This window comes from Monodon monoceros, unplaced genomic scaffold (assembly GCF_005190385.1).
Source record: "Monodon monoceros isolate NGI ecotype Baffin Bay Population unplaced genomic scaffold, NGI_Narwhal_1 Super_Scaffold_2, whole genome shotgun sequence".
Lineage (NCBI taxonomy): Eukaryota > Metazoa > Chordata > Mammalia > Artiodactyla > Monodontidae > Monodon > Monodon monoceros.
The window spans coordinates 35560448-35588288 of record NW_021703776.1 but is presented as its reverse complement, the minus strand read 5'-3'; the positions used below and the strand labels follow the sequence as shown (position 1 = coordinate 35588288).

Below are 27841 nucleotides of genomic sequence, written 5' to 3'. Positions count from 1 at the left end.
ATAATGAGATAATCCATACAAGCCATGAACTGTTTCTGGTAACGTTTAAAGATTCAGAAATGAACTGGTATTCATATAGGGTTATCTTGGACGTTTACACTGAAATACTGCCATGTAATAAAGTCCTCTTGGGTTTTTCAAGCACTTTGTAAACGTATTTCATTTCAGGTATATTTTAGTATCCAAACAACCATGCCAGATTGACCTGCTATTGATCAGATTTTTCCCAATACCAGGAAAAGCTGTGCTTCCCCTAAGCAACTAGTCTGTTTTCATTTTTCTTTCATTTTAATTTGGATGCTATGAATCTTGTGGTCAATCTCTCTCTGTGCTTTGGCCATTAGAAAACTAATGTGACCCAAATCTCAAGAACTAAATAAAACTAGCTTTATTATTTTCTCTCCCTTTTTTCCCTTTCCTCCTTAAAAATCTCAGCTTTTGCTTTATACTTTTATATAATATTTATGTACGTTTTACATACATAAATTTTATATAATTTTATAAGACTATCTTTTTGTAAGGTGATTCAAGTACTTTGTGGAATGGTACCAGCATAAGTTAATTACATTAGAAGCACTTTTCTACGATGAGATCCAGGCTAATAGGTAATTGATTAGTTGAAAAATGCAATTAAATGCAGGGTTTTATGAAAATATGACGTATACACACCTTAAAATTTTTATTTTAACTAAAAACATAAAAATTGTGCATCTTTTAATTGATCTTTTGACATAGAGCCAAGCCCTTGTCTTTAGAAAAAGATCTACTGATGGAGCTTGTCACTGTCGTTCTTATATCATAGCTGTACTAGCCCCATTTTTTAAAAATGGAATGAGAACTCAGAGACGCTTGTAAAGAAAGCAGAGTGCAGAATCTCTGTAGAATCTTAACATTTCCTTCCCTGATCTCTAACAACTTTCCCACCCACATTTAATTCAAAAGCACTTTTTAATGACTCCCTTTCTCAAAAACATCTTAAAACTTTTAACTGAATTTTTACAGGCACGGCAAAATTCTTCCTTGTTACACTTACTTCACTTGTAATATTTGTAATTACAGGTTTGAGACAAATTAAAATGAATTTCAGTCAAGGCACAACTCAATTGCTTGGAAACAAAAGTGCATGAAACCTATTAATTGTGAATGTGTTCTAGAGCTTTGGCTTGTGTGTTTCAGACAGAGTGAAGAGCTCTGTATAAATTGTTGACTCAGAAAAATAGCTAAATCAATAGGCCCATATAAAATACACAGCTTAACTTAGCAATGAGAACATTCAGAGGTACCAATATACACATGTGTGGAGGAACATGAGTGGATTATGGTTACTGTGTAGATGTCCACGTGTGTGTGGATGTGCATATGTTTTCCCAACGAAGATTATTTTCCTCCCACCCCTCTCATGGCGCTGCTCTTCCAAGGACCTGGGAATACCTTTCAATTGGTTGTCATTTCCAGAATTGATGCATCTTTAGTTTTTATATTGGTGGTGCAAAGGGTGTTTCCTTAACTGCTATTTGCTGTTCTCTAATATCTGGGGGAATATTTGATACTTTTCCCAAAGTAAAAAAAATAATAATAATAACAGGGTTATACGTAGCAGAGCATATTCTACCTCTTCATGGCTCTCTTTTTAAATTTCTTGATCTTGTGCCTCAAACTATAAAATAAATAATTATCCACTTGGGGGATTAACGTCACAAAACAGTGGATCTCCTTAAACTGGAAGGTAGGTTTAACATTGAGCAATGAAAACTGCTAAATATTAAGAGTTAAATTTCTCCCCCTTCTGCAGCCAAGTATTACATGCAGCAACATGTCATCTGAGACTTTCTATGACTCTCATAGAAAGGGAAATTTCACGGGAGGGTGGGGAGGATGATCCTGGTGATGAGTGTGAAATTTTTTGAGGTGCACTCACAATCAAAATCGTACTCAAAATGACAAGCATTTAAGGCAAAAGATTTTTATCTAATGGCTGTTAAATCACAGTTACATCTGCAGTAATGCATAATGTTATAGGTTGATTTAAAATATCATGGAATTTGGACCAAGAATATGCACCTATACGACCTTGAAGTGCATGTTAAAACTGTCAAGTTTAAAAAGGTAATTTAAAAGAAAGTTAGCCAAGTTTATCAAATAATGAAGTACTCTTACCTTCTCTCTACCAAACATTAAGGCGTGTGTACTTTTAGATATCTACATGCATCCACCACTGCCTATCTTAATGATTAACATGACAAACTGAAAAGGACATTTACAGAAACATAATTTATTTAGCTATATTAACTTGAATCACAAAGTTCAGTTGAATGAGCACCCATCTCTCGGCTCTAACAATGTGGTCAGTACATTACTAGACGGTTCTGAGAATTGCTGGGCAGCATGTCTAACAGACTGTGTTTTACTATTTTTAATCACACAGCTCTTAGGATTTATGCTAAAGCCTCTAACCCAAGATTTATCCCAAAGCACTTTCTTCCAGTGCAGTTTTCAGTATGGGTGGTATATTTCCATTAATAATGTCTTTCTATTAATTATAAGTTACTATATCCCCAAATATTTTAACATGGGGAAAAGTGAGAAGTGTTTAGGTAAATTACATGCAAAAGAGTCAAGCATCTTATTTTTCTTCCCCAGAGACCAAAGGATTAATATGAGGCTAATGTTAAGTATTCATATTAAGGAAAAATTGATCATTAGTCACAGAAGGAATGTTAGCCAGATGAAAAATTAACATTTGGATCAGAGTCTAATGAATCAGTCATGGACTGACATGTTACAGTGACCTGATCTTAGAATTTTAAAGCATGAAAACACCTAAGAGCATTAGTCTCTAAGCATTGTTCTTGCCTCCCAGGAAATGCACTGAAGGATCCAACAGAGCAAAGGGAGTTAATATCAGAACTCAGATTTAAATGTACTGTTTATGTGAATAGAAAACAAGATACGCTTTACTAATATTTGGTCCACTGCCTGACACCAATGCCTGGATTCTTAGTGCATTTCTGCAATCACAAGTCATGGACTACACGTGACTGTCCTGAGGGCTTTCCACAAGCCAGTAGCATCCTTAGTCCTTCACAGCCTTTTAGAATTTAGAGACATAACTGCAGTTTACCCATGAAAACTTTTTGTTACAATATCTTTCTGGGTGTCGGAATAATTTATCTTGACTTTACTATTAGACTTTATTGCTTTTGTTATAATTTCAAAGATTTTATTGACATTCTCCCTTAGTTCCTTAATAAATCTCAAGATGACCAAATAAGATAGTTCAAAAAAAAGGACTCTATCGTTTCTCATCTGTTTTATCGAAATGTTCTAAGTATCTTTACAACTTACAGTTTAAAATGGTGTATTTGAGCTTTATTAACTTTTTAAATAAATGTTGTATCTTGTTTGAGTTCGAGGTTCCCTGTTTTTTAAAATATTCTTAAAGTTCTCATCACAAGAAAAATATTGTAACTAGGTATGATAATGGATATGAGCTAGACTTATTGTGGCGATCATTTCACAATATATACACATATCGAATCATTATGTTGTATAACTGAAACAATCATGTTTGTGTCAATTATATCTCAATTTTAAAAAAAAAGAAAAAAGGTATCATCGTACCTCTTCCAAGGCCTAAACAACTTTGCAATGGGCAAACCACCTCATTATGTTTAAATTCTTTAAAGGAAAATCTAATTTGGCATGTGCGTTTAAATACTCCATTTTTAAGACAAACCTGAAAAGAAGACATAAATATGTAACTGTTGCAGCAATATATAAATAGTCTACAATTTCAGGTTGCCCTGGAGGTGGCTCTCCCTTTAATGAAATTTAGAGAATAAGCTGCTCCTGGACATCTTCTGTGTATTTATTTATGTGTTTAAAAGAACGTTGTCTATACCTTTCATTACCATCAAAAGACTCATCATAAATGCTGTGAGTCTTTCGACTGCAGGTGAAATTGCCCAGAGCTCCTTGGTTGAGTAAAGTCACAGAGGGGTTTTAGTTGGCAGAAAAAAAAAAAAAAAAAAAAGTTAAAAAGGCTCACAGGATTGTTCATTTTAATAGCTGCACGCAATAAGCACCAATTGATTGGTGCTGGTCACATTCAGGACAGAATCTGCCATAACGGACTCACATTTCACGTTTAATTTATTCTATTTACTACTTCATCTGGTTTACATTTTTCAATTATTTTGATTAATTCTAACGAGTTTTTTGGGGTAAATAATACTGTTTTTCGAAACTTGACTTTTTCTCAGCAAGCTTTGTAACAATATATCCAAATCATCAATTTGTTTAATGATTCTATGATATCCATGAAATTTCCATTATTTGAAAAACGCCATATTTTTATCATGCCTCTGAAGGGCCAATCTTTTTCATTTATAAATGTAATAACTACAATAACCCTTTTTAGCACCTCAAAATAATACCAAATGTTCTGTCTCTTCCATTATTCAAGATATTAATCTGATACATTTTTATTTGATTTCCATGTAATCCAAGCAAACACTATTCTTTATTGTCTGTCCTACCAAGACTTTGTCAGGTCCTTTGGTCTACAGAAAGTAGGCAGCTCTGTCTGCTTTATAAACTGGTTTACACCATAGCCTCACTTCTTCAGAGAAATTGAAAAACATTTTAACAATAGATGCAGCTGAAAGAAAAATGAGAAGACTGAAAAGTTTAATATAAATATTCTTACAAACCTTCCATTTTAATTAAAGTTTCTACTAAGTGAGCCCCTTATGACTCTAAGTCTAACCTGCTTTTCATTAAAAGGTAAAGTCTGATAGAACTTCAGAGATCAAATAAATCCTAAAAATCCCTTAGGCAGAGCCAAACTAAAGCAAAATTTTACACAAAGTGTTTTTCCCCTGGACTTCCTCCAAAACATCCATCCTTCCCTTCTTCTGTATCCCCAAACGTGTACTTACTCCAAATCCCACACATAACTTAATTTCAATTTTGTGGTACAACTGCTTATAAAAATTTAGCCCAGTAGAGGTCAAAGCCTTCTCCTTTTGCCAAAGAACGTCTGCATTGTTAACTTTACATTATTTGCAAAGGAGTAGTTCCCTTCTCCATAGACCTTCTGCATCTTTAGTGAATTAACCAGCTGTGTGGTTCTATCACATTTCTCTCTGCTGCCACAGCAAACAACCAGTGTTTAGAGATTAAGTCAAACTGATTTAAATAAAAAGAAATTCAGAATCGCTATACAGTGTGAGTGTATTTTCCTGTGGATTATTTATTAACCTCTTATCAGAAAATGGACCAAAGACCAAAGTGCTTATTTCACTAGGAAGAAATGTGATGATTCAGTGAGTTGCTCCCTACAGAATCAATAGAAAGCAGATGTCTTATTTTTCTTCCCTGGCAATCGGTACTATATAAGTCCTCTACAGAAGATGATGTTTAGCATGTTTGCATCTAGGTGTGGATTTGTGTTACTGGCAGTCACGTGTGAAAGATTGCTGCCCCACTCCTATTTGATTTTAACACTAGGTAAGGGAGTTGCATTTTGTTTATCATAACACTGAGCCAAAATAAATTTGCCCCAATCTATGTACGGCCATCAGGTTAAGTCCAGACCTAGCTTCTTCAGCAAATGTGCAACTCTACACTACCCTTAGGCTTCCACAGACTATCTTAACTAGGTTAAATGAATTACTTCCCAATCAAAGAGAACAACAAGATAAGAATGACCTGTAACATAGGCCGTTTCGGTCATACAGTTGGCAAAGCATGCCCTACTTACTTTCTAGAGTAACACCTTATCTTCCTTACTGTAGGCAATCATTTTGGGAAACTGCCACCTAAAGCATGTAGATGAAAGTGGCATTTTATTATTAGATTACCTTTCATTTTTTCTTATTAAAAATCCATGTTGATCACAGAAATATTAGACTGTTACAGGTAAGCAAATACAATAAAGTAAAAACTAATCTGTAATCTCGCCAGTAGGAAATAACCATTATTAGTTAGCATTCTGATACACATATTTATAGACCTTATAAGCTCGTTCCTGTCCAAAGGTCTTTCCACTGCTGTTTCTTCTGCTTAAAGTGTTCTTCCCCAGATCTACGTGTGCCTGCCTCATTCAGGTTTCAATTCAAATATCACCTCTGTAGAGAGGCCTTCCCTGACAGGTCTAGACAAAACAGCCCCTCCCCAGCCTCCCTGTCACTCTTTATCACATCACCCTAATTTTATCTTTCTTTATAGTCCATAGCAGTACCTGAAATTCATTTGTTTGTGGTCGTAGTATGTCTCTCGACATTTTTATAACAGCTGAGCCTACAACCAATGTCAAGCACTTTTTTGTTTTTCAGGAAGTATTTGTAGGTCTGTTAATTGGAACTGACCATACCACGAACATTTTTCCATGTCAGAAAATATTTTCCCAGAACATCATGTGGTGGCTATATCCAGTGGCTCTGTGTATATAGGTGTGTATGGGTGTGTCAGAAATTATTTTTATCAATCATTCTAAAATTTCATAGTTTCAAATGCAGGACATTTTGGTCATTTCCAATTTTTCACTAATGTTAACCATGCAGTGATAAGCATCTTTTTTTCTTGTTGTTTTTATGTGTTTTGTTGTTCGTGTTGTTGTTGTTTCAATAGAATTTTATTTACAAAAACAGACGGTAGGCCAGATTTGGCCCATGGGCCATGGTTTTCCAAACAGCAGTTGTTTTTGTTTTTAAACAACTTTACTGAGACATAATTCACTTACCTATCTATGTCTAGCCTCTCAATAAAATATACAATTCCTCCATTTCAAGTGTACAATTCAGTGTTTTCCGTATTACATTATTAATTTTTTTTTCCACTTCGAATCATTTTTTCTCCCAGTTTTGTTGCGATATAATTGACATACGGCGCTGTATACGTTTAAGGTGTACAACACAATCATTTGACTTACATACACCCTGAAATGGTTAAGACAGTGGGTTTAATGAACATCCATCATCTCATATAGACACAAAATAAAAGAAAAAATATTTTCTCCCTGTGATGAGAACTCCTAGGGTTTACTCTCTTAACTTTCATACATAACGTACAGCAGTGCTAAGTATATTTATCATGTCGTACATTACAGCCCTAATGTACGTGAAGTACATTACTTCTTTCCTCTTGTAACTGCAAGTTTCTACCTTCTGACCACTTTTATTCAGTTCCCTCTCCCCTCCCCCCCACCTTTGGTAACCACATATCTGATGTCTTTTTCTACGAGTTTGTTTGTTTTTAAAGTATGACTGACCTCCAGCACTATGCTAGTTCCTGGTGTTCAACATAGTGATTTGATATTCTACACATTACAAAAATGGTCACCACAACAAGCATCTTGATAGCTACATCTGCGTGCACATCCAGAATTATTTCCTTAGGAAAAATTCCTAGAAGTAAGACGGCTATATTAAAGGGTATGCTCTTTTTAAAGCCTCTGGCAACATGTATTCAATTATGCTGCCGAATATGGAACAAATCAACACCCTCACTAGTGATGTAGGAAAGTGCTCATTTATTACACCCTTGCCAATCTCTGAGTTCTGTCATTTAAAACTCCTTGCCAGTGCTATTTTTAATGTGAAACTGTGTTGAAATTACAAATATTTCATGTGCATGCTTGTGTCAAGGATACAAGGAAAACTGATCAGCCATAAGTCTCAGTGTGACTTCTCAGGGCATTTATCATGACATGACTATAATTGAGTATCCTCCCACTATCAACTAGACCTTTTCTCGGTTTTATACATCTTTTTTTATTAGTTGCAAAACTGAAGCTGAATTTAACTGTCTCCAAATGGGCTGCTTTAAACTGTAAATATTATCCAATGCATTTAAATCCAGTAATATTCTAAATATAGATCTCATGTTCATTAACATCTAGAAATCATACAAGGAGAAATAATCTTGGGCTAGAAACCAATTTGGTTTGGCTACGGTATTTGGAAACGATGGCTAAGTATCTAAAACTCTTCATAGGAATTGCAGAAACACTAATGACATCTGAAAATTACATGGATTTCATGAGAAAATTAAGTCTATTTCTTGACAGACCTGAGCAGAAACAGAATGGGATCCATAACGTTAGCTCTTCTTGTATATCCAGAGCGCTGCTCAGTAATTTATTGACAGGGTCAAAGAAATAAGCACTGACAAAAATGAGCTGAACACTGACTGGGTGTAAATGATTGTCCACGGAGGACACTATCAAGCATCGCAAATGACCCTGAACCCAAATATACTTTTAACTCCTAAAAATGAATACCAGGCCCTAGACATATGCTCATGGTAAGAATACTGAGGGATCTCAAGGCAGTACACAACAGACTAAATGTATGTGTCTTAGGAGAGAACAAGCACAGAGAGTCACAGAGGACTGCCCTGGCAGAGGTGGAACTAAAAACTGAGCTGAGTGTGGAAATAAATCGGCATTGCAGTCAAAAAGATAAGCAGGATGACAAAAGGGTTTCTTGACCAAAGTTGGAAACGTGGGGAGGAGTATTTGTTCAGGAGATGGACGGTAGGCCTGAAAGTGTGGGTAAACACAGAGAGGGGTGGGGAAGCTGCGTGCAAGCAGACCCCGGAGGACCTTAGCTACTAATGTAAGCAAGCTAAGAATTTATTCATTGTGAAGAATCAAAGGGCTGCGGCAATGTTGTTTGTTTTATGGTTTAATATTTTTAGGTAGAAGATAATATTTCAGTGAGAGTTAAACCTCATCTATATCCTTCTCTAAATAGATGGCAGATATAAACCTGCCAACCTGAATATACCCAATTGCTTTCAGAAGATATTTCAGACCTTCCGCTATGGATTCCAAACAGCTTTTTCAATTTTTTTCCAAGTTTTGTACGTTCCAACCGGCCAAGTGACTTGTCGGCAACTGTTCCTTTTACATTCTTGATTTTGTCCTCACTGTTGTCACCGTTTGAAAAGTGTAGATCTTCCCATGTACTTAAATCTAATTAAGCCAGGCCTTAGCCAAATGCTACTTCCCTGGGAAGTATCTCATCTGTCCTCTGCTAAATCAATCCCCTACTTTCTCTGTGCTAGTAATTAATACATTCTGCCCTAAATGATAGTTCTTCCTGTTCTTAACTTTAGTCCTCTGTTGGATTCTTAACTTCATGAGGATAGATATCATGCCCTTTATTATTAAATTACATCAAATGCTTCAATAATTTCCCCTTTTTTAAACTAAGACAATCATTGTCTGTTATGAGCTCATGACACTTGCCCAAGGACACATGGCTACTAAGTGGGGATTTGAAAAATGTCAGGCTTCAGAGAACACTGCTTTCTAAAAGAATCAAGCATCCTTTTTAAGTAGAAGCAAAGTGTTCCGTCATGTTGATGCGCCATAATTTACTTAACCATTTTCTTGATATTGACATTTAAGTTGCTTTTATTTTTGTCATGTAAAACGGCACCGTAACCATCATTTTGGTGCCCAAGACTTTTTTTTTAAGATAAAGTAACAATCCAAGTGAACTACTGGATCAAAAGATATGATTATGTGAAGACTTATAATGCGTATTACTAAATTGTTTACCAAAAAAGTTTTAAAAATTATGGTTCCTGGATACAGTCACTAAACAGTACTCTAGTGAGCACATATCACTAACACTGAGTTTTTTATAACTTTAATTGGTTAATTTCGCGAACCTATCTTTATATATATTTATGTCCCTTCCATTGCTAGTAGAGATAAATACTTTTATGCAAATTGCCTTTTTATATCTTCTGTTGTGAAGTCCATTCCAGTTCTTTGACCATTAATTTATCAGACATCTTACTATTTTTCTTATCAGCTTGAATAAACAGTTCTAGAAAAGAAGTAACATAATATTCCCACTGAAATTACTTAGCCAAACTGTTAAACATAGATATAATCTATCTATTTCAGTTATTTCCAGAAATATAAAAGTTTAAGATTTTTATCTTTTGCTTTTTTAACTGTGATTTCTTCTACCCTTTTTAAATCCAGGAAGCCCTTGCTTCTTCAGAGACTTATGAAATATTCATGTCTATTTTCTTTCACTTTAAAAAAGTAAATATAATAGGCTTTCTAATAATTCTCATTCAACCTCTAATCAATTTATTGATTTGGCAGCATGGTTTAGAAAATGATCAAAATGTAAGAAAAACATATTTATTTTCTCTAAATATTTAAGCACTTAATAGCAAGAGCTCCGTCTTTATCACATATATGCACTGTGGAGGGCTCAACAGAGAGTCTTACAAAATCCAGGTACAACAAAAAAGCCTATTACAATTGGCCTGGGACTTAAATTTTATGCCATTGGGGGTGATTTGAAGAAACTAAAGTCATCAAGCCAAGAGTCGGTGCTGGCACAGTGTCTTATTGAATGTCACAGGTTTTTGCCGAGAAGAAATGGAATAAAATCTGTATTTTATACAAATATCATATATACCTAAGAAACTTTTGATCACTATTTTAAGCCCTTAAGTATTTCTACCAGGTCTTCTCCAAATAGTCTACCTAAATTTTTTTACTGTATAAAGTCATGCAAGGCAAAATATTTTGCCAACAATGGTTTAATAATTCTGGGTACACAAATAAAGGATAAACCTCACTACTCATCAAAAAACAAAAACAAAACAAAAATCCCAAAATATTTTAAATCTGAGGTAGAAATGATACATAAACTCCTAAGAATGTAGGAGAGGGCTTCCCTGGTGGCGCAGTGGTTGAGAGTCCGCCTGTCGATTCAGGGGACGCGGGTTCGTGCCCCGGTTCGGGAAGATCCCACATGCCGCGGAGCGGCTGGGCCCGTGAGCCATGGCCGCCGAGCCTGCGCGTCTGGAGCCTGTGCTCCGCAACGGGAGAGGCCACAGCAGTGAGAGGCCCACGTACCGCAAAAAAAAAAAAAAAAAAAAAAAAAGAATGTAGCAGAGAACAGATTTATTATAACTCTAATCGGGATTTTAGATTCGATAGCCAGACAGATCTGATTAACTTTAATAATGAAGAAAAATGGTGTAAATAATTATGGAAATACTTCCACAGAAAACACACTCCCAAATGCATACCTATGACACCTACACCAATACATAAAGACTATGTACTTCGAAGTACAGCAGATAAAAGATCAATTCAGGTGTGAAATTTGCTGAATGACTGCCAATCTAAAGTCTTTGTCAAAGAAAGTTCTCAATGGCAGAACAATTGCCACCGTTAATTACTAGGCAAAGCTTTTCATAGATACAAAAAAAGCATTCTCGGGGTTCCCTGGTGGCGCAGTGGTTGGGAGTCCGCCTGCCGATGCCGGAGACATAGGTTCGTGCCCCAGTCTGGGAGGATCCCACATGCCGCGGAGCGGCTGGGCCCGTGAGCCATGGCCGCTGAGCCTGCGCGTCCGGAGCCTGTGCTCCGCAACGGGAGAGGCCACAACAGTGAGAGGCCCGCGTAGCAGAAAAAAAAAAAAAAAAAAAAGCATTCTCATAGCACATGTGACAGAGTATGTTTCATCCTTTCCATGTGCCCTTACCCCCCTTATCTGTAATCAGGGATTGGTTTCTAAGTAAATTTGTGATTTTAAATGACACAAATTCTTTCTCCATCTTGTTTCCTCTGAAGTCTTGCCCTGGCTTCGGAGCTGAATGAGGACCAGAAGCCTTCTGAGCAGCGTACTCAGGCCTATTGTTTCCTCCTCCACCACTATGCGAAGACAAACACATTTCTATTGGTATTAGTGTATCCTGAAATGATACCATAATCTTTCTGAATACTGAGCCATCTTCTGAAGCATCAATTCAACCCTAGATTTCTCTATTCATGTTTTATCCAAAATACGTTTTCTTTTGAAGGTCTCATGATTTTCCAATTAACGTGTGCTTTTGTTTACTACGTTATCTGCCTCTATAAAGCAGAATACACATTCTGTGGGAGCAAGGTCTCTGTCTAATCTACAGATAAGCATTGTATTTCCAATGCTTGGCATCAAATATTTACTTCACGAATGAAGACAACACGCCTTTATTCCAACGATGTAGCATGTTCAGAGCATTATGTGTGGATTGCCTTATTCCCATTACCCATTCTTCTCAATCATTTTCTGAATTCCGCACTTGAGAGCACTGAACACAATGCTTCTTTCCTAACTCCCAGCCCCTCCTCACTCTAGACAAGCAAGTATCAAAGCACGGCCCAGGGACCCCCGGTGGGGTTTTGAGATCCTTTCAAGGGCTGCATGCTGTCAAAACTATTTTCATAATAATGCCAAGATGCTATATGCCATTTTCACTTGTTTTCACTCAAGCACACACTGGAGTTTTCCAGAGGCTACATGACACGTGATGATGTCATTGCTCTGATGTCTAATGTGACATGTGCTTGTGTACTCTTTTGTTTTGAGTTTGTTTTAATATGCTAAATATGAGTAACTGTGACTCACATAAACACAGGTCTTTGAGGTCCTCTCTGAACCTCACGTATGATGATTATACATGGTTTTTCCGCAACACGATTTCAATGTTCCAAAAAGTAACTCACACGTGGACCTTTAGATAAACCATTCATAAACACTGGATCTCCTGTTTATGTATGGAATAGGCTGTCAAATTAGACCTTCCCTAGGATCAAATTTCAGCAGAGGCCCCTAAAACCAGTTAAGTTCCAAGCAGCTCAGGATCCTAAATGGAGGTGCAAGACCACCTATGCAACATGCTACATTGTTCAACTGATTACCCACATCCAACTTATACAGAACAAATCCTTGCATCAAGAAGAAGGTAGTAATAACTTTGTAGTATATGTGTTATGTATTTCTCCCATGCGGGAGGGGAAATGGGAGTCTTCCCATTTGTCTCAAATCAATGAAGGGAGCTTTGAAAGAACCACTTGAAGAACTTGTCATATTTCCCTTGGAGTGTGGGGCTACGGAACGGTCTAAAAATAATCCAGAGCAATACACTGGCAGCATTCTGAGAAGGGAATAAATAAAGGGCTCCCCTTCGACCAACGGTATGTAAAGGATGCACGTTTTCCATGGGCTAGGAGGGGAGCTGATGGCAAGATCTCTTGAAAAGGAAGAGGGCTTCTGGCTGTGAGTACAACAAACATCCATTACTGAAACTGAGCAGGCTCCAGGTAAAGGCAGTGGAAGGTCTGGGAGGAGACGGACGCACAGGGTCCAAGGAACTCTCGAAAGTCACCCACAGGTGAGTCAGCTTTTGTCATCTACCACATACCAGTGCCCTATTAACTGTGCCAATCAAGAAAGACTTCCCTTCACTTCCCTCTTCTCTCTGCCTTTCTTTGACCACCAGAAAATGCAGCTAGAAAGTAAGGGAGGAGCTGTTTCAAGGGAGAGAAGCGGCCAACTGTTCCCTATTCCCCACTGCAAGATTCCCAGTCCATGGAAATTTGGATGAAGCTGGTCAAAATGTACAGATTTCTTGTTAGAAGATAAGTCAGTATTGGGGATATACAATATGATGACTATAGCTAACACTGCTGTATGATCTATTTGAAAGTTTCTAAGAGATTCTAAAAGTTTTCATCACAAGAGGAAAAGTTTTGTTTTTTTTGTTTTTTTAGTGTCTGTATGACATGACAGATGTTAAATAAACTTACTGTGGTAATCATTTTGCAATATACGTACGTCAAGTCATTATGCTGTACACCCTAAACTTATACAGTGTTGTATGTCAATTTTATCTCAGTAAAACTGAAAGGAAAAACGTGTTTTTTTCCTGGAGAAAACAGCCAGGCTCAGGTGGCTTCACTGGTGAATTCTACCAAACACTTAAGGAAGAAGTAAACTCTTCCAGAAAATAGAAGAGAATGCATTCCTCCTCCGTCATTTTATGACTCAACCATTTTATGAGGCCAGCATACACGTTATACCAAAACCGGGCAAAGACATCATTAGAATAGATAACTTCAAACAACATTCGGAACACGTCCACTACAATCGCTAAAATGGAAAATTCTCATACCCTGCTGATAAGACTGCAAACCGGTAAAGCCACTTTGGGAAATATTTCGGCAGTTTCTTATATAAATTAAGAACATACTCATTATATGACCCATTACATGACCATTATACGACTCATTGTATGACTAGAAGTGGAAGCAATTCCACTTCTAGGTATTAAACCAAGAGAACTGAAAACGTTTCTATGTAAAGACCTGTATGTGAACGTTCATAACAGCTTTATTTCGTAACAGTCAAAAACTGGGTACAATTCAAATATTCACCAACCTTAAACGGATAACTAGTTGAGGTACATCATACAATGGCATACTACTCAGCAACGAAAAGACTGTACTGATACATGCAACAACTTGGATGAACATCCAAAGCATTATGCTAGAGGAAAAAACCCAACCCAAAAATACATACTCCATGATTTCATTTATATGACAATCTAGAAAAGGCAAAACTATAGGGACAGAAATCAGATCAGTGGCTGGCAAAGACTGGGAGAGGGAAGAGACTGCAAAGGACGGACAGAAAGCTTTTTGTTAGCGTGGAAATGTTCTATAATCTTGATCACAGTGTTGTTACAAGACAATATAAATTTGTTAAAACTCATTAACTGAACAGTGAAACACAGTGAAATTTGTTATATCTATATATTATACCTCGATAACCAAGAAATGAAACCCTGAATGAAAATAGATAAGTATATATTTTTAAAAAAAGATTTCCAGCCCAATAAAGAAGAGCAGTTGTAAATTGGATGACAGCTTTGGGTTTTGAAATTACACTGAACAAGGCGTTTCAATAATTGGAAAAAGAGACTACTTATTTATTACCTGGGTAAGTTACCAGATCTATACAAGATTCCATCCAGGAATGGAAGGGTGAAGTCTATGGAGCAAATTCAAAGGGACAGAAGGAAAAAAGAAAAAAGGCATCTTCCTACAGAACATATGAAAGGCATGTTGGTCGTATGTTCAAGCAGAAATGCTGGAGACATGCTAACTCTTGCTAAATTTACCACAGCTTTCTCATCCTAGCTTTCAATATGACCCCAACCTCTCTTTCCAGCACTGCCTCTCTTGAAACGCTTACTTACATCTTTTTGTCAGCTCTGCTACCCCATCCCCAACCTACCCCATCCTTCTGCATACCTGTATTTGCACTATTTCCTTTCTCTAGAATGTTCTTCTTCTTATTTCTGCCATTTGAAATCCTTTGTGACTTTCAAGGTTAACTTCAAAATACCTTTCATAAAGCTCGTAAAGAAGAAACAGCTGGGAATGCCAAGTCCTAAAATCCTTTATGAGCTGCCAGTGGCCTATGACAACACCTCTGCTTATTTCTAAGGGTTATTTTCATGGGATTTACTCCAAAAAAGTGATAGGTTCCCGACTGCCAACTAAGGATTAGTAACAAATCTTCAGCTCTCTCCTGCTCTAGCACACAGAGCTGGGTCATTTGTAATTCACCCACTGTCCTTCTCCCTTTATTACAATGCCAAGAGTAAGAGGTGCCTCCTTTTCCAGGAAGCCCTATAATGGATGCTGCTTCAGAACCCTGGACACTCCCATAACGACCACATCAGCCGTATCAGAATTCATGGAAGAAAGCACCACAAAGAGGAAACTTAAACTCTTTTATCCTCCCATGAAATGAATGAATGCTCCAGTCATTATTGTAATATCTTAAATAAGCATATTTGAGGATTTCCTTTTCTTCATCCTATACTCGTTCTCATATTATTTTTCTGTCTTTGGAGAAAGGGATCTTATTTATTGATTCATGTTCTGGTGTTGGTTGTGAGAATGGGAACAGTCAGCTCTTCCCTAGAGATTAGAGAGTGACACCAGCAAAGCCTTTTCCTCACCCACTACCTGAAACATAGAATTATTTTACCTCTCTTATAAACCTACATTATTCTGCCTATAGAACTGTTATGGCTATATGCCTACATGGGAGACCATAAAACATAAATTCTACAGAGGCAGGGTCTGTCTTTTCTTACTAATATTTGTGTCCTCTATAGCTACTAGCACATAGGAGGTATTCACTAAACATTTGATGTTAAATTAAAATATCGCTATATGGCAATCCCTCTTAAATATAAGATAAACTACGACTTTCTTGAACTATATTCAAAAGGTTCATTTATTGATGTTCCAGGGACCCTTCTCTATAAAATAATTTCCATTTAAGACTCTCTTAATATATGGAAACTAAAAAGGTTACAGTGGGATTCAACGTAGTAAGTTGCTTACCACCTCATTATATATAATACTGGAAAGTCTGTTATCCATTGTCAAAGTTCTTATGAAAGTGCATGGGCCAATTTCATTCTACAACTCTTTTGCCAAGTTCAAAACCACAGTATCTTAGCAGCTTTTATTTTTCTTCCAAACACCATAAGTTATTACACTATATGATGCATTGCATACTTGCCAAAGCACTTCAGCCAGATTTTTTGGTTACATAAGCATGAAAGCATCCAATACTAATAAACTCCTATTTTTCTTTCCACTTTTTTTTTTTTTATAAATTCAAAGAACTAAAGCATGTTTCTATGCCCTTGGGTTAAAAAAAGCAGCAATCACTGACATTTGAAAAGTATTGTGCCAAAAGCCAAAACTGTGAGAATGTTTCTCAGCTGACAAATTTCTTCCTAATTGACCTGGAATTACACAAGTTTTGTAATAGTTTTTCTTGGTAATACATATAAAATGTATTGCTTATGGATCCAACACACTGACTATTGGTTTGTCTTTTGTTTCTCTGTTTTTCAAAATACAGTGTGTCAGAGTTAGTAACTTGGTTTTTGCTTTACTGCCCAGCTACAAGCTTAATCCTATGTGTGTGAATTTTAAAAACTGAAATGCATAACATACACATATTTGAGCAATAATTTGGGAATTTTACTTGACCATCTAAAGAAAGATGATGAAAAGAAATAAAATAAAGAAAGATGATGATAGTTTTCTGTCACCAAATGTAGCTTAACAAGCAGTGGTCCAAAGCTTGCCTAAAGATTCTGCATAAGTTTCTCTAAGGTTTGTACACTGTCAATTTATCTATACATTTTTAGAAGAAAATGTTTCTCTTTCTTAATACTTGCGCCATTAGTCTGAAAAGTAGGCTTACCACAAGATAATAAGCAAGTACTGTTGAACTAGTAATGGCAGGAAAGTTAGCAACAGTAGCAGCTGTCTACTGAGGAACAGCTAGAAGATGGTGTTAAGGAAAGAGAAGCCATTCAGAGGATGGATCTAAGGTGCATCAAGAGTTATTTTTCATTTCCCAAAAGCTCAATCAAAGATGTTTGTACCGTAAAGAGAAATTTATTCCTATTTGTGAATCAATATGGCAGCTGAAATATGTAAAGTGATCCAATTCACATTTTTCAATGAAACGATGGAAACATTCTCTAAGATTCTTCAGAACTGTATTAACAGACAGATGTTCTTTCCTGTGCTTTAGTAAGTAGCAGCCATCAACAATGTGACCATTTTGAAATATGACAGTTTGAGTGACTACTTTGCGGAATGTCTAAAGCTAAAGGCAGGGTCAATACGCCACCGTAATAACTAGTGAACAATGAAGAATTTGGCCAACTTGCTCCTTGGTCTATACAAACAAACTATCAGGTGGACTGGTTTTGTTTTCTACTTGCCCATTACCAGAATAAGCTGGGGAGTCAATATGGATGATACAATCAAAGTTCAAAGTAGTCATTGCAGTACAATAAAATCTGAGTTTTGAGGTCTGGGCTGACCCTGTCCACCATATCTCAGATAATCACAATGAGACTGACCACAATTTCGGGTTGGAATCCTTCCAGAAAAAGTTACATTGCTAGTAACAACGTAATCTCCTTAGTTAACCAGTTGTTTTTCTGTCTTATAGGTCCACCAACAGTTATGTTAGACGTCTTGTATTGTCTCACTTGACTGTAAAGTTCACTAAAACTTCACAGTTTTTTGTGAGATAACTGGAGACAGTATGAGGTGAAAATGGAGGGGCATTAGAAGCCAGAAACAATTTTTATTTGCAAGGAAGTTGATTGATTAATAATTGCCTGTGCCTATACACACATGTATCAATGTGCTAGGTTCTGAATATACATGGAAAATAAAGAAGATATCATTCCTGCCCTCTTTTAACTGATATTCTAGCAAAAGAGACCGACTTTAACAAGTACAAGCAAAAATGAGAAGAGAATATCATGAGAGAACAGTAGGGAGAGACTTCAAATTGGATGGCCACGGATGACTTCTCCAAAAAAGTAACCAGGAAAAATGAGGAGGAGCCAGCCATAAAAAGAGAAGATTTCAGGACTTCCCTGTTGGCGCAGTGGTTGAGAGTCCCCCTGCCGATGCAGGGGACAGGGGTTCGTGTCCCGGTCCGGGAAGATCCCACATGCCGCGGAGTGGCTGGGCCCGTGAGTCATGGCCGCTGAGCCTGTGTGTCCGGAGCCTGTACTCTGCAACGGGAGAGGCCGCAACAGTGAGAAGCCCGCGTACCACAAAAAAAAAAAAAGAGAACATTTCAGGCTGACGAAAGGCTCAGAGGTGAAAACAAGCTTGGCCTGTGGGAGAAACAGCAAGGTGACCTCAGTGGTGGGAGATCACAAAGCAAAGGGTTTGATAGAATAGTAAGAGCTGAAGAGGTTAACAGCCAAATCACGCCAGACCTTGATGGCCAGAGAGAAGACTTTGTCTTTTATCCAAGTAAAACTGGAAGTCAAGGAGAGCATGGGATCGACAAGATACAATTTATATATTTTTAAGAAATTACTCTGGCTGTTGAGTGGTATGTAGTGAAGGCAGGGAGACAGAGTCAAAGCTGGAAGATGTGTGTGTGTGTGTATGTGTGTACGTATGTGTATATGTGCGTTTGTGTATGTGTGCACGTATACGTGGATGTGACCTATATCTTCTGCAGTCAGGGTGTTAAAACACTTTCCAAGTCCTTAAAGAAAATACTTTTGTGTTTGAACATTTAAAAATGGCAAATAATCATGTCAAAAAGTACTTAGAAGAGGGGAAAGCAGGCAAAAGAATTTTAGGGCTTAGTTTCCAGAAACTTCTTTTTCAAAATAAACCTATAATTTTCTTATAACCAGGATAGGCTGACTTTAATGCATTATTTGTATTTATGTGTCATATACTCATATATCCAATTCAAGGTACTGAGGCAGGAGATAGATGGGCTCCAGGCTGAACAGTTTCTCCCCTGTGGACAGGAATTCCATAAAAGCAGGATGATGGAGGAGGCTGGGCCCTGCCCAGATAAAAGACCACATATTCCTCATTTTCAAAGTCAAGGAGACCTCCCTGACTACACATGCACAGAAAGGTTCCCTGGAGGTCAAAGGAGAGGAGGTGCCACCCCATAGTAAGTGATGTCAACTACCCATAGGCCTCTTCACTGGAATCCATCTTGGCTAAGAGATGCACAGGCACACAGGGGAGGACGCTGAGATATACCAAATACGGACCCAGAACCCAGCAAAGCAAGATGATTGGTCAAAGGCAACCGAGAATAAATGCCCTATAAAAGTGATTCAAACTGCCACGAGGGCGTGACTCTCTCTCTCTGAGCCCGCCCATGGGTCTATCCACACGTACTGTACTCTTTTTCCTCCTAATAAACACTTTGTTTCACTACTTTCCGTCTCTATGTGGAAATTCATTTCTACACAGCTTACAGGCCAGGGCCTTGTTCACTGGCCACTGGTCCCTGGTGGTCTGGTAGCTAAGATTCAATGCTCTCACTGCCGCTGCTGCAGGACCTCAATCTCTGGTCGGGTCAAAACCCTGCTTCAAGCCGCTGTAGGCCAAGGTCACCCGAGATCAGTACAATTATTCATTTCCTCTCAGTGTGCTTTCCATAAAGAAACGCACATTGCATGCAGGTGAATATATTTCTTGGGGCAGCCATACACCTTTCTCACCTTTCTAAGGCTAATCAGGTTGCCTTACTATTTCTTCTCATTACATGTTGTCAGGTAACCCATATGAATAACATGTGTGGTCATATTTTTTGAGAGGCAATTGTTCAAAGTACAGTTTTTATTCGTGTTGTGGTGTCCACTGAGGGACTTTGCAGAACTCCACATTCTTAGACTGCTAGAAGTTTGCAGTTTAGAAGTCATCAATAGTATTGTTTAAAGCTTTAGGTTAAGAAGAAGAGTGACTGAAACAAAGTTTTATGATATGTATAAGTGTTTGTGTATGTGTACATGTGTATGCATATGATATACATCTCATTGTGGAGACTTAGAGTAGAAGCTGGAAGGTGTGCGTGTGTGCATGAATGGAAAGATAGACAGTCCCTGAAATGTCAAGACCTAAAGAAAAGAAATGCCTTTTTTCTTTTACATATTCATTCATTTTCTTCGCCACCTGGAAGAACATGATATTGTTTTCAAAGTCCACCTGCAGATCTACAAAAGCCAAGTTTTGAAACTGTGGAATGAGAAGCTAGAAATAGAACTCCCTGTGTCTTTTTGGTCCATTTCATGGTATCTTGAGGGTAACTTATGTCACATTTCATGACACGTGATGTTCAAAGATGATGAATGATAGGGAGTCTATTCTGGTGTCAGATCCTGTTTTGGTCATCTCCAGGATCCCTTAGATTTGGGAAAAGCAGGAAGTGAATCTCGCAGCATAAAATCTTCCCATTTAATTAGAAGGGTGCATGGAATAGCCTTAAGGAAAAGGAAACATTTTCCAACTTCAATTCCCTCTCTGGACACATCTCTTTAGCAGGAAGCTCGAGTGACATGATCCACGTATCATTTTCCCTGCAAAGGACAGCAATATAGTTTTCCCAGTGGAAAACTAATCCAGTCAATTCAAAGACAGGACTTTAGGATATATCACCCATGACTGTGCTTTTAAAAGTCTAAGTATGTGCTGTTAAACTCTAAATACAAAATTGTGTCGATGGTTCCATTTTCAGATTAATATAAATCAAGCAGGTGCTTTGAGGCAGAGCTTAAATAAATAAACAAGCAAGCAACAAATAAATAAATAAATTTTGGGGGAAAAAGAATCTCAGGCTTGGAGGGCAGGCAGCTTCCATTCAAATCCTGGCTTAGCCACTTATTTGCTGTGTGACTGGGCAAGTCGTTAAATCTCTGTGTCTCAGTACCTTCAACCTTTAAATAAGGATAAAAATAGCACTGAACTCCTAGAGTTCATAGAGGTAATCAAACTATCTCATGCATAGCACTTAACACAACTCCTTATTCATTATATTCACCCGATAATAGTAAACATTAGTATAACAAGAACTAACGTATCAAAGAATTAAGTTATTTAACTCTGTACTGTCAGGGCCTAAAGTGTTGATGTGACTTCCAAGTATGTTAGGTTATTCTTAAGGAGAATGTAATCCCTGCTGTGATGGGGCAGTTGCAAATTATGTGAACAGCTAGAACTTTTTGCTTCTTCCCTGTAGCCCATCTCAGTATCCCACAGCAAACCAAGGGGTACCTACAAACCACAGCTGAAAAGCAGTTTAATTGTCTACGGAAGCATCTTGAAAAAAGTGTCCAAGGGACATTTGATCATGATGCAGAGAATTATTTTTTTTTAATTCTCTTTTCCCGTCACTCCTATAGTTGTCTCACCAGAAAGACAGCTGCCTTCCCATTCCTCAGTTTGACCCAAACTCTTTCTTAACCCAGACCAAGATGTCTCCTATCTTCTCTCTCTGCACCGAGGCAGCTATTCTAACTATTCTGGTTTTCTATTTAGTAACCATCTGTCCTTTCCAGTCCAAATCAGATCACACTGTAATGAACTATTTTGAATTCCTATCCTCCCTCTCTCTCTCTCTCTCTCTCACTTGTTACTCAACATCTACCCCCCAAAATTTAAGACACATAGAAATAAGACCCAGTAACCTGGATACCAAACTCAACCCCCATCTCAGCAGCAAGAGTAAACTGTGAGACTATGACGATCATGCTTGTTTTCTAAAGCTATTTTCTACTACTATTTTCTTCTTGGCTCAGTTTCTCCTAAGGTAGACCTTAAAATATAAAAAATAGAAAAGAAATGTGATCATGTCGTTATTGTGCTCTCACATGGGATTCAAATAAAGCATCATGGAAAGGTCACTAAATTCTTCCTATCTTCAAAAAAGGGAAATGATAAGCAGTCCTGAAGCGCTCACCCAGCTTCCTTTCCAAAGGGCTCTGCTAACACGGTTGCCTACACCCTTCCTGTTGCTCCAGGTGCTTAAGCTGAAAATATTTAAACACTTGGCAATCCTGAAGATACTCTCTGAGGTGCCTATAAAAAGACTGGTCTTGGCTTCTGCCAATACAGCAGCAGGCACTTCAATTTTATCTTGAGAGGAAGTTCATCGAGTTGCCGGCCTCGCCCACAGCACCTCAACTTCTCTTTTTTTATATGTGTAAATTTTTTTTCTACTTCTGTCTTTCAGGAATAGGTTTTTAGCAGTCCAGGCGTTTCCCACGATTTTACCTGAATGTGGGCAACCTCAGCAGCAGAGGATCGCAGAAATATCCTCCACCTATTTTTCTCAGAAGATGTGAGAACCGTTGACTGGAGTTAGGAGCGGGAAGTGGTTGGTGCATTCAGCTGCGAAAGGAGCAGTGGAAAGTTCTTTATTGATTTAAAAATAATAACAGCTCATATTTATCTTGTGACCATGGCAACGTAAGGAATGAAGTCTCTCTGCTTTCCTTTACCTCAAGCAGGAAGTGAGAGAGATGTTGGGTTCTGGAAAGCCAATGGTTTGGGGTTATTTTTCTTCCTGCCTATTGCCTACATTACTTAGAGATTTAATACTGGCTTCTGTGTTTATCATTAAATCTTTTTCTTCAAATTAAGCAATTCTAGTGAGATGATTCTTTTATACATACATCGATGTTTTATTAAAATGAAGCTTTTAGCAGTATCCGTCATGAGGAGCTCAGCTGTAAACCCAGAGGTGATAGTAAATCCTCAAGGTTAAGGGGAACTTAGAAACTGCAAAAACAAGTTTAACTTCTTTACTCAGAGGTGAAGAATGGAACAGCTCTCGCATCAGAAACTACTGAAGTTGAGGGCAAAATTACAAGTATCGATTAAGCAGGATGGGTTATTCCTTAGCCATATGTAGGCTTTCTTTAATTCTATGGAGCAATTTGAAAGGCGTGAACTAGTAAGAGATTTTATAAGTGTTGGTGTGATGAGAACTGACAGCTGACAAGTAGGGAGAGAGTTCAATTTCAGTCATGCTGAATTTTAGGTGCCTCTAAATGAGATAACCAGGAAGAATTTGAAAGTGTACCTTAAACTCAGATGGCTATCGGAGCTAATAGCACACGTGTGGCAGTCATGAAAGTAAATCTGGTGGCCAGAACTGCACATAAGGAGCTCAGGCGGAGTGAGAAGAGATGATGACTGAGAGCACACACACTGCGGGAAGAGTACTATTTAGAGGACAGAGTGAATGAGGAGCTGGGGAAGGAGCCTGCAACTCCAGAGCTAGAACAGAAGGGGAAACTGGCTCTCTGTGCTTCTGGTCCAGAGCACAGGCTTTACCTGTTTTTTCCCCAACTGCTAAAGCAGTAAGTGCAGATCTTACCATCTATCTGATGTTCAGTGACACTCCCTGAGTTTGATAAAAAGTAACATTCCCAATTAAATATCACTTGATTAACATAATTTATAGATTTTTATTTAAAAGGACATTTTACTACAAAACACGGAGAGGTACGTATCATAGGGATGTTCAGAGTGGCACCACGTGATCCTCTTTAATAGCCATTGCTAAAGAGTCACTAATGACCCTGCCTCCTGACTCAGGGACACAGCTGAAAAATCAGACCTCAACCTGATGTTCTGCTGGTGAAGTGACCTATGACTCTGGAACTTCCACCCCAATCATTCCAACAGGAGCTTTACTGAAGTTGACTTTTACCAGTTTAAGGAATTGGAAGGTTGCCGTTAAAACCAGCACCTAGCCATTTATTCACTGGTAATTCAAAGCAAAACAATCAACTGCATGGCAGGATTCAATAAAATCAGGAAGTGATAGGATTTTAAGTAACAAGCAGCTTCTAAGATGGGCTGGTGCATTTTTGGAATAGATGAATGACAGAGCAGCCTTGAGAGACAAGCAGTTCTTGCAAAAAGAAATAGAAGTATTGAAATGTATGGCCCATAGCCCATTGAACATACCCAGGGTTAGGAAAATGTCCTTGGTTTGGTAATATTTCTTATAGCCCTTATTAGGATACTAGACAGTGTGAAAATACCATCCTAGGAGTTGGCAGTGGCAAATTCCAAATTAGCATGTGTCAGTGTGCATGCCTATGTAATATGAGGGAGGCATCAGATAATACATGAAAGAAAAGTAATTCATGGAGAAAGTGAACAATAGTTTCAGAGGCTGCAAAGTGAGAAAAGATCTGATGAGCATTCACTTTATTTAGGAATTATGATGTCACTGGTGACCTGAGCAAGGATAGATTCTATAAAGTGCTAAGGGCAAACCTTGGTTACAGGAAGGTGAAGAGTAGACAGAAACTTCCTTTTCCAACAATACTGGCAGAGTAAATATCCTGAAAATGATCCTGCTGCTTATCCTAGCTCCTAATTTTGTATCCTAGTAGATACAAAATTAAAAACATATTTAACGCATGACTGAGTCGGAAAGAGTAAGAGAAACTACCAGAATCATCAGAGGCCAAAAGTTCTGGGGAGAATCAACTCAAAGAGTTATAAGCACCAAAATCATCTATTAATTCCAGAAGCCTAGAGCTTTGCTTTTGACCTTGACAAACTCAGGTCTGCTTTGGCAGGAGAGCTGGAATTCAGTTCTGGGACCTGTAAAGAATTGCATCTTCAGTGAAAGTGTGAATTAGAAAAAATTTCAAAATAAATAAAATAGACATTGGATGAAGAAACAAACAAAATACCCCTGGGATTTCATGAGCCCAAGCTAGTCCTCATACAGGCTAGGGTCTCACATCTCACTGCCTGCATAGTCTGAAAAAGACTCAAGCAACCCCAGTCTTAAAGCTTCCCTAAGTGCCTGTCAAAAGCAAATGATAGCTTCCTCTAGATGAATCAACCATCCAATCAAGCCTCAAAGAATCTCCACATGTAAAGTCCTCACATCACCTCAGAATTTAAGTACAAAATAAACAAGGAAACAAGGAGTACGAGTAAACATCAGCAGAAACAGTAAACACAAAACCAAACTCAAGAAAGAGTTCTGATGTTGCAACTGTCACATTCACAATATGAGATTAGTATGTAATCATTTAAAGCAAAACAAAAAAATCAAATGTATGAATAAGGAAGAAGTGACTATAAACATAAGCAGTTGGAATAAAAAATCAAAAATAAGTTGGACATACAGAAATAAAAATTGGGAATAAAAACAATAGGTGTCTACTTAGTCTATTAGACGTGACTGAAGAGTGACTCAACTAGAAATATAGACATAAAGCAATTAGCCCCAAGAGAGCACAGAGAGACATAGATGGAATATACAATCAATCGAGAGACATAAAGGATACAGTGATAGATGTAACACAAGTCAAATGAGAATTCCAGAAAGAAATAGCAGAAAAATAGGAGAGACTTTATTTTGGAAGGCAAAATCTCCGGGAAATCTCAGAATTCCAGATGATTTGAATCCTCAGATTCAGGAAGCAAAACAATCCCAATCTTAACCAAGCTATAGAACACAAATGCCAAAGAACTTTTAAAAACCCAGAGAGAAAAACATTATGTCCAAACAAAAAATTAGAAAGATAACTGAATTCTAAATGACAACAATGGAAGCACAAAAACTGTGAGATAATATCAAAATTATGAAAAAATTATTCATAGCTACAGACTTAGAAGTGTGGTATGGTAGTATAATGAAACTTTGAGATACAACTAAATCAAATTTCCTACAAGCAGCTCCTCCCTACAGAAACTTCTAAAATATATACTTCAAGAAAAAGGAAAATGATTTCAGAAAACCTACCGAGTTCAAGAAGAAAAGGTAAGCAAATGAAGTAGTAAATAAGTGAATCTAAACAGATATTAACTCTATAAAACAATAACAATGAAGTCTAATTTGAGAATGTATTAGTTTTCTGTTGCTGTGTAAAGACATACCACAAATTCAGTGGCTTAAAACAACACATATGTGTTGGTCCCTAAGTTTCCAAGGATCATGAGTTGGGACCCAGCTTAATGGGTATCACAGGTCTGCAATCAAGGCAGATATCAAGCTGTGATCTCATTTGGAGGGGCCACTGAGGAATAATCTACTTTCAAGCATTCATATTTTTAGCAGAGTAATTTCCCTGAGGCTCTATTACTGAGGGTCTAGACCTTTAACTGGCTGCCAGCTAGGGGCCACCCTTAGTTCCTAGAGGCCATCCCATTCCATACACTCCCTCACAATAGGGCAGCTAATTTCTTCAACCCAGTAAGGAGAATCTCTCCCCAGTGCATATAACATAACACAATAACTGAAATGACATCCCCATCACCTTTGCCATATAATGTAATCTTATCAAGGGAGTGACATCCCATTATTCTTACAATATTCTATCAGTTAGAAGCAAGGCATAAGTTCTGCCAACACTAAAGGGGAGAGAATTATGCAAAGGCATGACTCATCGGGGGTCACCTTAGGGGGTGTACTGCACAAAGAAGTTGGGACAAAAAAACAAGATAAAGCTAAAACAGTAAGTCAGAAAGAGCATGATTCGAGTTAAAGCATGCTAAAGTCCTTGTATAAAGTTCAAAAAGATACAGATTAATTTTAAACTGTATTAAGCATGAATACAAAGAACAAAATGAGATGGTAGAAATTAACCAAAATATATCAGGAATCTAAAATATAAGCACACAAACGTCTTTTTAAATGAAATGGTGAACAAAATTTAATGTGGCTATACACATGTCAGATAAAATAGTCCTTAAGGTATAAAGTATTTCGGTTAGAGGTTCACACTACCTAATAATAAAACTATCCCATGCACCAAATTTCACAATTCAAAAGGTATATAGTAAAAATTAGCAGGAGAGAGTCACAGATCATAGTCAGTTGGTGATTTTGAGACATACTGCTTGACAATGGATAGATCAAATTGACCCCTCCCCCCCCAAAATCAATAAGATACCAAAGACTTTGAGAATATAAATAACATGCTTGAACGAATTGCATTATGTAAAGTATGAAACAATTAGAGACAACACATAATTTTCAAGCACACTTGATGCATATTGCCTATATAAATGTACAGAAACCATGTAATAAACTATAAAACTAGTTTTAACAAATATGAAATATTTGATACGATATGGGTCACATTCTCTAGCCACAATAAAATTAAGTTTGAAGATCATGAAATGACTCGTTTAGAAATTTGAAAATACTTATAAATAACAAAGCAATCAACATGGATATTAGAAAATTTTAGAACAATCATGAAAAATTATATCACATAGCATATGGATAAAATAGTTCATAGAGAAAAATGTGTAGTCTTATGTAATATGTTAGGAAGGCTGATAATTAACAAATTAAGCACCTAATTAAATTTAGAAAAAAGTGACAAAATAAACCCAAATATTAGAAAATTAACAAAAATAATAAAAATTAATAAAGTAGAAAATAATTAAGAAAATCAATGAAAACAAGTGTTTTTTTAAAAACAAAATCCAGATGTCTCTGATAAAATTGATCAAGAAAAAAGAGGAAAGATACAAACAATGTTAGCAAAGTTAAAGGAAACATAGCTACAGAAGAAACAGAGCAGAATGTTATAGACAATTTTAGATTATGACAACTTCAGATTATGACTTCGATGAAATGGGTGCATTTCTAGAAATTTC

General features: G+C 37.3%; 1 protein-coding gene across 1 annotated transcript in view; it reads left to right on the top strand.

Annotated features, from left to right (window-relative positions):
• The window catches only part of AHR (aryl hydrocarbon receptor), a 104858-nt gene extending 82065 nt beyond the window's left edge, over window positions 1-22793 (top strand). Inside the window, exon 11 of the mRNA XM_029233362.1 lies at window positions 22428-22793. Coding sequence (XP_029089195.1) covers window positions 22428-22433 — 6 coding nt within the window. The 3' untranslated portion in view covers window positions 22434-22793. The remainder of the gene's footprint in view (window positions 1-22427) is intronic.
• Window positions 22794-27841: the final 5048 nt, after the last annotated feature.